The following is a 12,835-nucleotide window of genomic DNA, read 5'->3' as shown; positions in this document are numbered from 1 at the left end:
ATTAAACTGGATAGGGCACAGAAACACATCAACAGGTTCACGCTAATTAGGTGAACGAGAATGAACCTAATTAATCTAACGCATTAATCTGACTCTCTCTATGGCAAGGTGTCATTTTTGACTCTTTATTAAAATCGCTCTAAAATTAGACTAAAATAGTTCTGCTCGTAATTGGAATTAATTTAGCGTCTGTTAATTCCAATACGACAGTGTGTCAGAACATGGTTGGATAAAAACATTATGTAATCTTATATAATAATTCCTGTCCGACCATTGGCGCAAATTTCCAGTGAATTTATATACTGTCTAGTATCTCTGCGTATATCAATATAGCACTCCTTTTTAGGCAATACAAAATGGCAAACACGTAATTATTCACTTGGATAGGGCACAAAAAACACGTCATTGAGTTCATGCTAATTAGGCGAACGCGAGTGAACCTATTTTATCCAACGTAATGGACTAATGTGACTCTCTCAATGACGAGGTGTCATTTTACCTCATTAATTAATATTAAAAATTCCCCTAAATTAGACTAAAATAACTCTGCTCGCGAACGAAATATGTTGGATATTTGCATCTCTTTATTTTGGTTATTTACGTTCCATCCACGTATTTTCAATGTGTTTTTTTGAATCAAACATACTTTCGCCTCACTATTTGGTATTCGTAGCTTATTAGTTATTCTTTTTTTTTTTTTGAGGTGAGGCGTGACGCTTGACAAATTCTTTAAAGAGGCGCGGCTCAAAAAATTTGAGAACTACTGGACTAAAGTATAGGTGATGTTCATAATCCGGCTAATTTAGAACAACTCGATTCTCCACTTGTGTTGAAAACTCAATATAATACAACTTCGTGATCAGTACATATTTATTACAAAAAAATCAATTTTGAATGAGAACAAAATGAAAAGATTAAACTAGGAAATGCATTTTTGGAAGCATCGAATTGTTTTTTATATTCAGGCTACCCCATATTTTTTTGTTTTTATGTGAAAACGATGAAAATCAAAATCAATAAAACCATGAACAGGTCTAATGGTTGTTGATACACTAACATCAACAAAAAAAATTTGCAAAATAAAAATAGTGAGTGAGTGACTTTAGTGAGCAAAGAATGTAACGACAATAAAACGATCATAATGTAACCTAAATAAGACATGGCGATGAAGACTAAATATAAATACATTACTCAAATTCGAGTCAGTTTTGCATCTGCTTCCACTTTAATGTTCACTTTACTTGGAAAAAAAATAAAAATATACCAATGTCAGTCAGAAGTCAGTTTGACAATAGTCAAACAGTCACAAAACAAGCTTGGTTTTAGTAATAGCTGTTGTTACGGATTTGTTGTCAATTGTTATTTTTCACAAAGAGCGCCGTGATATGGATTGGTTGCCACAGTGTTAAATAATCCCTGTCGGGTGTGACCAGGATTTTCATGAACATCTATCCCTAATTTTGTGTAACCGGTTCTTGATTTTGGATGACCAGGGTACCAAACCGCGTCCAGTAGATGGGTAATTGCTGTACCATTTGTCAAAAGAAGTTGAGGATCCTGTAAAAATGTATTTTAATCTGTGTTCAATCTATAACAAGTGAACTATCTAGAGAAGTATTAAGAGAGTTTATAATTTTTAGGAAATTCTTCTATTGTAAATAATGTATAAAACGTCAGTTTTAAAATTTATTAAATACTAGTACATATTCAGTCGAATTACATGACATTAAATGTGCAGTGCTATAGAAACTGTGTTTGGCGTGTCGTTTTTAATAGAGGACCAAGTGAGAATTATGTTATAATCATGATATCATAAAAATTGGATGAAGAATATTTCATATATTATTATTTCAATATTGCATTATAAAATTGTTCCCCCGCGAATCAATTCCTACCTTGTACATTAGTCCAGTCCAAACACTGAAATAGTTTTTTTCGGAATAAATCTTTGGGCGCATGTACGATATCAGCTCCTGGTAATGAGCTTCGTCATAAACATTTGCAAGTTCCCAACCGACTCCATTGCAAATGTCTTCAGCATCGCTGAAGGAAATGTTTTGTGTCGGATATACAATGACACGGAAGCATTTGTCATTATATTTTACATCACAATTACCTGAAAAGCAAAAAATAAAATACACTTTTAAATATACAAAAACTTGACAATTTGTATAAATAGCTACACGAGGGCTAAGCCCCAGCCTTTCGCCTAACTATGCTTGCTTGCGTCACATGTTGAATTAATGGTGTAAATCGATACTCGCCATGTCACCCAATGCGTAATAAATTACTCAGGTCAATGCCGAAGTTCAAATATTTGAATGTTCATGCAACAGTAACGGTCTACATACAGCCCTGTGTTCTAATATGTAGAGGAAGCGGAAAATCACTGTAACCTTCAACAACAATATTTAATTTTGAAAATTTTTCTCACCAATGCCCTGCTGTGGCTCGGTTGGAACGGCATGGTTAAATTCCATGGAAATGCTGATGTCTGCATTTGGATTCTCAAGCAAAACGGACTCGAGTTGTTGTTCCAGCTTTTCTCTCAGTTCTGAAGCATCAATGTTGTGTCATAAATTATTATTAGGAAACCCTTTGTGCTTGTTATTGAGGAAATGAACTCATACCGATTGAACTGAACCGTTAATATGCGTAATTTTATTACAATACAATTCATTCAGGTCATTGAATATGATTAATTTGTGGCTTCAATTCTTTTTTTGTCCGCACGTTCGTATGAAACCTATAGAATGTTTTACATGCAGGTGGCTCCCTCCACCGTTAAGTCCAAGCTTCCAAAAACAAATAACTCGCTAACTGATCCCATGACTAACATAAGGATTATAGTAACCAGACGAGAGGCCGTGGTCCGCCATATGATTAAGTCGTATTACCGGCCTTGCTCTACTCCGGGATAATATGTAAATCTATCCTATTATAAATTATTAGGCATATATACGAAATGTCGTAGGGAAATTCTCTATTATAATCTTTTACCAAGAACAATTTCAAAATATTTCACTACTCACCCTTCTCATTAAGTGCCTGTTGAATCAAAATTAAAAAACATAGATTAGTTTGTGGAAATAAAATTTTAAAAATAGAAAAGATCATTTAGCAGCAATATGACTCACCGACAGCGTAATTGTTTTCTCGATGCTACAGGATGAAGTGTCTGGTTCTTCTTGTTGTTGATCGTGCATGAAAAAGTAAAATAGTTATATGAAGTATAATGTATTTATAACTTGTTTTTATTGTGGAAGTATTCTGACAAAAAGGAATTCACTCGTGTTAAAAATGATATTTCATATATTTGTAAGCTACGCAATAAAAATGTACATGTAAAGCAAAAATGGAAAAGGTAAAATTGATGATTAAGTACTCCCCGTAGTATGTGCACCAAGATGGCGGACTCTGGAACGTAGTATGTGTACCACGTTAGGAATTAAATATCGCAATATAATCAGACCATTACAAAAAATCCACAATTAGATAAAATAAATTGCATTTTCAATGCATTGTCGAAACGTTGCAAATGTACTTCATGAATAACCGATATTTTTTTAAATAACATATTTAGTTCGACTTTAATCTACTTATCATGTTTTGTCAGATTTTCTTTTCTTATGGGTGCCGCTGCTCGATAACCTTTTTTGGTTTTCGGTGTCTCCCTTCACCTCGACATACCATTTTTTAATTTTTTTTTACTTCGTGTATGTATAGTTCGTTTTTTTTATTATGGTAAAGAAATAAATAACTGATTTCTGAGCATGTTTTAATTGAACTTTCACATAGTCTTGTTCAAATAATATGCTCAATTTTTGAGAGCAATATTTGTTTCAAAAAAAAAAGTTAACCTCTCACCTGCCATTCCATATTCCAAGAATAAAAGCAAAACGAGAATATACGAAAACATGTTGCTTCTCTTTTGCGTAACCACTGCCTTGTCAACTAAAATACTAAAATAAAATTCACTAACGTCGTACGCTAACATATACCATCAATTTTTTTTCTTTTCGTGACGTTTATTCCATACTATAAATTGAAAGTAGTTATTATCAGGATTGGTTGCCAGATAAATGCAAGCTTATATCGGTGTTATCTACGAGCGAGGTGCGTGAGGTATCAATTTGTAACACAGACTATGATGGGGCATTTTGCATCACAATACTGGAAACCGGAAGTATATCTGCAATGCTCTCGCCCGCACGGTAATTAAACTTACATTGCACCTGCATGCACTTTATTCCAAATATGACGCATTGCATGATAATTCACTCCTAAATCCAACCGTATGTTTAGTGAACTAACAAAACTAGTTTGCTGAAAAATATGAGCATGGATGCAGTATTTTGCATTAAAATAATGGAAACCATGGAGTATATTTGCAATGCTTTCCCCGCACGGCAATTGAACCTGCATTGCACCCGCGTGCACTTTATTCCAAATATGGCTCATGATAAATCACCCCAACCTTATTTATAGTCAACTGACAAAAATAATTTAGCCGAAAAATATGAGCATAGATGCAGTATTTTGCATTGGAAATACTACTTTTCTATTTTTGCATTAAAATACTGAAATCCGGGAAGTATATTTGCAATGCTCTCCCCTAATTAAACCTATGTTTCACATGCTTGCGCTTTATTCCAAATATGACGACATGGCGCATTGCATGATGAATTACTTCTACATCCAACCATATTTTAGTGAACTAAAACAGTTTTGCGAAAAAAATATGAGAATGGCACTGTCGCGATATTGTAATGATCAAATCATGCCGAGTTTTTATACAGTATATATAAGTTCATAGTTTTGTATAATATGATGGGCAACCAGTATGCTTCCCAGCTTTTCTTTTTTTAGGATGCTTGCAAATTTGGGCGGTTGCAGAAATTTCACGATAAACTATTGCAAATGTGTTACGTATTTCTCCGACCATATGCACTTGTGAATACGCCACTTTATAGTTCAGTGATTCTGAAATATTATAGGCCACACCCTTTTTTAGAATTTGTCAAGTCTCGCGTCCACCTTATAAATAACTAACAATAGGCTACAAATAGCAGATGGTAGGAAGAAAGTTTTATTCAAAAAACACGTTGAAAATATGTGGATGTAACGTATATATCCAAAATAAGGCGGGCAAGATCAAATTAGCTTTCGCCCCCCTTCGCCATGTCTCATTTGTCTACTTGTGATTACTTATTCACTCTCATGTATCCTATCCTACCTATAAAGTATTATAGGCTCATTAAGCGTTATTAATAATTTATTCAAAAAGGGTGGCATACGCCAATGATTTTATTACAAAATAACGTAGTATGTGTACCAGGTTAGGTCACAATTTTAGGTACAAATACTACGGGAGTCACTTGGATAGTCCCCGAACTCGTAATAAATGTTTTTATCACAAAATATCTATGTTTTGTTCAAGTCCGGAGTCTAAGTGTTTGAATGTTGGAGTGGCGGAGTCATGTTTTCTTTAATGTGTGAGAAAATCGAATGTTTCGAATCGAAATCAAACACGTAGTTGAGGGTAAAATTTCCCAGACTCTCCATCCCAGTTCGTATCGACTTTTCTATCTCCACGATCAAATATTAAGCATCGCAATCTGGTACATCAGTGTCCATGTCCTGATTTGTGCAGCAATAGATAAAAACTTAAAATGCCTGGCCTTAGATAGAATCAACAAAAAGCAAACTGTTCAGTAATCAGGTTCATTTCAGATATATACAATCAAGATATAAGAAAGTGATTCAAAGAAAAACAATATTACGGACACTGGTTCAATAAAGAGGTGGCGGCATCTCAGACGTCCATTGAGTAATAAATTGAGTGGGTAATGAGGAATGTTCGGAGCAAAGGCGCAAATAGGCGTTGCATAAAAAATAATATGAGCCAAATACAATCTACAAACGAACTATTTTTGTGAACAACTTTGAATTGATATGGACATTATGGGAACCATACGGGAAGATGGCTTTGCTCTTACACTTACAGAGATTACAAATTTCTACCAGAAAATACGAGTTCGCTAGAACTGAAATAAAGATAATTGGAATAATAATATGGGCTAACCTGGCACACATACTACGTTCCGGTGTACGCCATCTTAGTACGCAAATTTCGGGAATATCCAGAAACTGATACGGTACGGGTATCGGGTGGGGGTCCGTCAAAACTAAGATTGACAAATAGTGGTCCGCGGTCCTAAAAGTTTGGGAAACATTGTTCTAGGAATCTAGGACATGATCTTCAATTTACCCCCGATAGAGAAAAGCGTATAAGACGAATTGATCGCCTCTCGTCCGGTTACCAGGATATGGGATAGTCATCCAGTTATTTGTTACCCGCTAATTATCACGATATTTCAAAGACGGGTTCGCTAATAGCACGATATTTTAGCGACGGGTTGCGGGATTTCAAGAACAGGTTCGCTTTTATTGCAAGATTTTAAGAATGGGTTCGCTAATGTCGCGTTATTTTGAACCTTCTGAATATGACCACTTGGGTAAACAATACGTTAAAAAAGAGTTTCTTGTCTTTGTTCGTTGTAATTTGAGTTTGATAAAATATAAGTTTGACATCCACAAATCTTGGTTAGATATCGTTAATGTTGATTATGATTCAAGCATCATCAGTCTTTAGCTAGTCGTGAATGTGAAATTATGGTTCAATTTCGCATAAATATTTTAGTTTGATGTGACAACCTTCATCGTTTAGCTCCCAATCAAGGCTGCCCCTCATTTCAACGCAATCCTGATTACCGCCATGGCTGTTAGGTTGATGATCACCCCAGAGAATAGAACCTGCAGTTGCCGTAACGCCATCTTCCCAGATAAACGTGTTTTCCTCTTGAATGTCGTTCAAACCAATCCAAGTGTTGGATCCTCCAATTTTGACCAAGGGTAAGATTTCTCTGCAAAAAAAAAGTTCGTTAGGTACGCCCATTCCCTCAAGATTCTAGTGACCATATAGACGCGAACAACCTACTGTGGGTATTTTTTTCAAAACATACTGACCATGAGATATTTTCTAGTATAACACAAGTGTAATAGACAATGGATCTGAATAGTGTTTCTTAACGGGGGTCCTATACTACCACAAGTGAGCTTTGAGGCTTTGAGGATATTTGAAATTGGACTAGAGTTTTCATTAGGCCTACAGTAGGTCCCAAGACAACGTCATCAATTGTAAATTGAAAAGAAAGGAGATGTTTGAGGTTGAACCAAAGTTTGGAATTTCAACTTGGCATGCTGACAAATAGACACAGCGATTAGTTTGATCGTTGACACTTTTACTGTTGTTTAAATTAATAAAAAAAAATTATAATACTGGATTTTCATTAAAGCATTTTTGGGCATAACATTGATATTCACGGCAAAAATGGGCTACAAAAGAGAATAAAGATTGGGAACTACATCTCTAAAAAAATTTAGTATATCTGAGAACTGTTAAAGCTACACCTTTCTAATATAACCCAAATAATTCATTCGAAAATTAAAAGGATCGCGCAATGATCCAGTCTACCTGCGGACATTTTCATCTCGAATTCCTGCCGACGCTAGTCTACCTCCGTTTCTCATGCAATTTCCCTGCGCAACGTCGTACGAGACATTCTCGAGGAATAGTTTATAGCGGTAGTTGTTCCGCGCTTTGTACCATGTTTCGGCGCTATTAGCTTCAATTCCGCGTGATTTTGATATCATCTCTTTCATCTGCTCACGGATTTGTTGTATTTCTGTAAAGCAATTGTAAAGTCATTTTATCGATACTTTCTATGATCGTATGCAAGACGATTGGTCGACTCTTTTTATGTCTTAGGATTTACATATTTATCCCGGCAAAGAGGAAAGCCGATGATACACCTTAATCAAAATGTGAACCACGGCCTCTCGTTCGGTTACCAGTCCATGTCGTGTGAGGGATTAGTTAGCCAGTTATTTGTTTTCGGAAGCATGAACTTGCGTTGCGTCTTATGTGTATATACTATATAGCATAAATTGTTGCACTATATTTTCTTTGTTGTTCTATATTTTATTCGATTGTAGTTGACTTGCTCTGATTAGACTTGTATAATGAAATATCAATTCACCTAATTTCAGCTCTGCCATGTCTTCATTGCATTTCTCAACGACCGGATGAATTTGATCTGAATATAAAGATTGATATTATAATAAATCATACTTGGCAGTTACTTCGGATATGGAAATGATACAAAAAAGAAGTTTCTTAATTAAACAGTTCAAAGACGCAACTGGACAGATTGAAAGCCCAACAGGTTTCCATCGGCTGCACTTTGTTGGGCGATGGGCGCACTTGAGTATGCGTGCTATACTCGCCATTTACCGCACCGCTGATCATGTACGAGAGAATTGTGAGACTGTACGGCTGTGGTTCCAACCTTTATGTATCGTGGCTTCCTTTTGGAAGCTTTTAGCACTCATGGCCTACTATTTGCCATTGCGAAAATAAGAGCAATGGCCGTATTGCGCAAATTCAGGCCATCTCGATTTACTTTGGTAAAAGCAACGCAGCCGTAGTTCTATTTCCGTTCTTTGTCATATATGAAATGGCGCTCCAGGAGTGTGTGTACCAATATGGAGGTAACTAATTCTGTTCGCCTAATTCATATCAAGTTGGGTAAAGGGACGAAAATCTATGGGCAGGGGGTATATTCACTCGGCTAACACACATAGTCCAGAACTAAAATAGGGAAAATTGCAATAAAGTTATAGCCTAACCCTAACCTGGTACACTTACTATACGTTCCGGTGTCCGCCATCTTGGTTCATATACTTCGGGAGTACCATTGAATCTACATTACCATGTTAAATTCAATAATTACCGTTTATATATTCTTGTATACTTTCATTTACGATTTTGTAATTCACCACACCAGGCGGCCCAGCTTTTCCTCGAATTATTCTTCGATCGTTTGTAACAGAATTCTGGTCTCTGTTGGTGCAATACAGATGCATTTGCTGATCCTAAAGAATGTAAATTAACAATAAAGTATAAGTATTCCTGTTTCTAGCTACGGCCCGCGGGCCGGAAATGGCTCACCGCCGTAGAAATTACGCCTACAGTATACTGTTTATTGATATAAATTCGTGTTGATAATAGCGTTGAAAATAACGAATCGTCGGCTAAAATAAAGACCGTAATCCACCGAGTATAATCTGCACCTGCATAAATATGTGAGGCATAATATCATGCACTATGGTTTCTAAGTGGGGCCTGGTTCAATTTTTGTATTTTAAGGTAATATAGATGCGCTTTATATTCTACAATATTAAAGTAAATAAACTTTATTTACTTTAATTTATTTTTTACATAAATATGTTTATCCCCAATGTGGGATATTTAGAAAATCGCAACTGAATTGCTTAGAAACGTCATTTTCCGCGTGTTTTTGCTAAGTAGCGACATATTGTTGACGTTTATATATTTTAAACTAATATAGAAGTACATTATTAGGTTTAATGTTTCATTTCTAATGTGGGTAATTCAGAAAATCGAGACTGAATTGCATAGAAATGCCCTTTTTAACGTTTATCCGCCAAGAATCGACATTGTTTGCGTTTATATCTTTTAAACTAATATGGATGTACAATATTAAATTCAATGTACAATAAAAGGGTTTCTACTCCTGATCTGGAATATCGTAACAAATCGCAACTGAATTGCATAGAATTGTCATTTTTTACGTGTTTTTGCTAGGTAGCGGCATTATTTGTTTTATATCTTTTAAATAAACGAGGATGCGTATTATTTTATACGTTCTTAATTTAGATTCCGGTAATGTACTTTTATTCCAAATAACACGAAATTTCTATTTATAATGTTTCATATTCCAGAACACTACAAGTTCATTTTTCGGTAAATATTAAACTGTTCTCTAATTTGAATGCGCATATTCTTTGACATTTCAGTAATAATTAAATTTTGTATATCCTGATGTAAAATACTGGTCATTTTGATTTTTCACTCCAATGAACTCTGAATTTCGCTGTAATGAACCTCCTTATCCTCACCAATCTGTACGTACGCCTTGAATTGTTGGTAAAAAGTTTTGCCGGAATTTCAGAATTATAGATGTGGTCGGGGGTTAATTAAAGCCAAAACTACGCGGCAACGTGAAACACCCGGCGACGGCAAATATTTTGGAAATGCCCGTCCGTAAATAGCGTTCGCCAAAAACTGCAACAGTTTGTCCTAATCATGGATAAACATCGAATCTTGAAACATGTTAAATTTTATGCGACTTTTTTATTGTAATGGGTCGTACGGGTACATGAATTGCCCAGAATATATTTTGATTAGAGACAGTTTGCTGAGAGTTCACACACAAGAAGTAATATGTTTCAAGAACTCACTTAAAAAAAAAGTCATATCCCAGGGATGGCCAATACCGAATAGTTCACTATTTCGAATACATTCGAAATTATTTTTTTCGAATATGAAATTTCGAATACTTTGAAAATAAAATTCACTAATTGAAGCTTATCTAAATGTATGTAGGAATTTCCATACAATAAGCAATGGAATAACTGCTATCTACAAGTTACAACCTAGTTATATTACCAGGCATTTCATATTTGCAGATTATTGCAGTATATATTTTGCAGTATAGTGGTATCGGTGATGGATTTGAATAATCGCGCAACACAAAATCATCCTAGTAAAACGCCCATACTTTTAAATATCAACCATTATCCAAATTATTTGCCAAAAAGCGGGATAAAGTATGAGTTATTTTTCCGACTTGTGACAATTTTTTATACGAATCAAAAAATTTTTATATTCGGAAACTTTACCACACGTTTTAAGTCCGCAGATCGCCGTTGTATGTTTGAGTAATAATACTTTTATTATTTTATAAATATGAAAATAGGAAGCAAAAACTATTTATAATCGGGTAGTTTACCACACATTCTAAGTCCACAGATCGCCGTTGTATTTTGTAAATACAAAAATAGGAATCAAAAATTAATATTAATCGCGAGTTTGCCACACAATTTATGTCCACATATTGCCGTGATATTGTGCCGAATATAATTAGTTTTTGATTCTTATTTTCGTACTCACGAAAAAATTGTCACAAGTCGGAGAAAGAATTTATACTTTATCCCGCTTTTTGGGAACTAATTTGGATAATGGTTGCCATTGGTTTGTATTTAAAAGTATGGACTTTTTACTAGGATGATTTTGTGTGGCGTAAAATATTTGAATCCATGACTGATACCACTATTTAAAATGCCTTACCGCGTTAATTTAGTTCTATTATCATAACTCAAATGTTGGTAAATCGGGCAGTTTACCACACATTTTAAGGCACAGATCGCCGTTGCATTTTAGAATTATAATATACACTGTACGTCCACGGGTTATTTCACAGCTGTGTTTTCCCGTCCCTGTCGCGTTCTGCTGAATCGGCAAAACGAAAGGGTCACAAATCACTTTATCTCGGCGGCCATGTTTCTCTTTAAAGTAACGATAACCGGCCTGCGATTGAATATCATGATTGGCAGACCCTAAGACCCAAATATAAGGTTACACAAATCAGGCTTGAGAAGACTAATAAGCAGGCCACATAGAAATGAAATTGGGCCTAGAAAAGCGGTAATTGTCAATTTTTCGACGTGATGGAAATGAATTTGTAAATTAAAAGCCTCGTAGACGAATGCCGGCAATGTCCACCCACGCAAACGTGCAAATGTGTCGCAACACTATGAGACTTACGATCGCACAGAATATAAACAATCAAAGTGCCGATTCTATTTCATCGTCATTACAATACGTGAGACAGCGTGAAAAGTCGTTTGAAGAGTCCCGTAAAACGAAACACCACGTTTACGGCGAAAAGTGACTACTATTCGGAATTATTCGAAAATCAGCCGAAAAGGTATTCGAATACTATGATATTCGAATATATTCGATTCGTTTTGGACAACCCTGGTCATATGTTAGAATTGCATAGTAAAAATATGGCTTGAATAATGAAAAAATAAAAAAATTCGAAATTTTTGTCTTGCCCGATTCGTAATGTCCAGCCCTCATGATCACTGTCATATAAGCCAGGGTCGTGCAACCTTTAATACAGGGGGGCCAGGTAGAAATAACTGGGTAAAACCGCAGGCCGCACCTTTATTTAACACGAGCTATCTAGTAGTTGTTAATTGTTGGTTATTGATCTTATGACATGTATTTTTCTACAAGCTAGCATTTAAGGCATTGTAAAGTTTTAGGCATGGATAAATTAGATTTGATTCACGGCGCAAAGAGATTGGAAGTACTCGCAAGTATTAAATTCAAATTGAATTGAAAACTCGTTCCGTGGGCCGCATCTCATTCAAAATTGGCACTTCTACGCGGGGCGCATAAATTTTTTTTGACAACCACATTTGGGTCAAATGTTTGCGGGCCGCAGGTTGCACACCCTTGAATGAGCTATTCAAAAATCGCGACTGACGCGCTATTTTAAACAAATCGAGACAAAGAATCAGATAACGTGAACGATTAAAAAACAAACGTCGAGCTTCTCAACAAATATACACACTTACTTGCGATCTTTGTTCCGGGATTCCTTGTTCATGTGATATTTCAACGCATAGTATCATGAGTATCCAAGTAAAATACATGATCACTCACTATGCGGTAACAATGCTTCGGAAAACGGGACACAATTAGGTTTAAATTTTGTAAATATATATCTTAAAATAAAATAAAAAATTTTATAACAAAAATTCCTCGTTTTAGTTAGAAATTCTACTGACGTTGGCTTATACTTAGAGACGTTTGGTCAAATAATTCACGGCAATCAGT

At 35.4% G+C, this 12,835-nt stretch overlaps 2 protein-coding genes across 3 annotated transcripts; both read right to left on the bottom strand.

Annotated features, from left to right (window-relative positions):
- Positions 1 to 849: 849 nt before the first annotated feature.
- On the bottom strand, positions 850 to 4,143 carry LOC120327624 (uncharacterized). 2 transcript variants are annotated; one of them, XM_039393957.2, is made up of 6 exons: positions 3,868 to 4,143; positions 3,138 to 3,184; positions 3,033 to 3,048; positions 2,435 to 2,554; positions 1,896 to 2,116; positions 850 to 1,557 (listed from the first exon to the last, which is right to left on the bottom strand). In XM_039393957.2, the coding sequence occupies exons 1-6, from the start codon at positions 3,995 to 3,997 to the stop codon at positions 1,360 to 1,362; spliced, it is 732 nt and encodes a 243-aa protein (XP_039249891.2). In that variant the 5' UTR covers positions 3,998 to 4,143; the 3' UTR covers positions 850 to 1,359. The 2 variants fall into 2 exon arrangements, with proteins under 2 accessions (XP_039249891.2, XP_039249890.2); XM_039393956.2 differs by having other exon boundaries at positions 3,138 to 3,187; positions 3,868 to 4,141.
- Positions 4,144 to 5,258: 1,115 nt separating this feature from the next.
- LOC120327627 (C-type lectin lectoxin-Lio3-like) lies at positions 5,259 to 12,712 on the bottom strand. The gene is made up of 5 exons (XM_039393961.2): positions 12,574 to 12,712; positions 8,856 to 8,997; positions 8,103 to 8,159; positions 7,538 to 7,748; positions 5,259 to 6,926 (listed from the first exon to the last, which is right to left on the bottom strand). Exons 1-5 carry the CDS (start codon positions 12,649 to 12,651, stop codon positions 6,674 to 6,676), a joined length of 741 nt encoding a protein of 246 aa, XP_039249895.2. The 5' UTR covers positions 12,652 to 12,712; the 3' UTR covers positions 5,259 to 6,673.
- Between the last annotated feature and the right edge of the window lie 123 nt (positions 12,713 to 12,835).

The sequence above is a fragment of the Styela clava genome, chromosome 7 (genome assembly GCF_964204865.1).
Source record: "Styela clava chromosome 7, kaStyClav1.hap1.2, whole genome shotgun sequence".
Classification (NCBI taxonomy): domain Eukaryota; kingdom Metazoa; phylum Chordata; class Ascidiacea; order Stolidobranchia; family Styelidae; genus Styela; species Styela clava.
The sequence above is the reverse complement of the archived record's forward strand: the minus strand, read 5'-3'. Positions and strand labels throughout refer to the sequence as shown.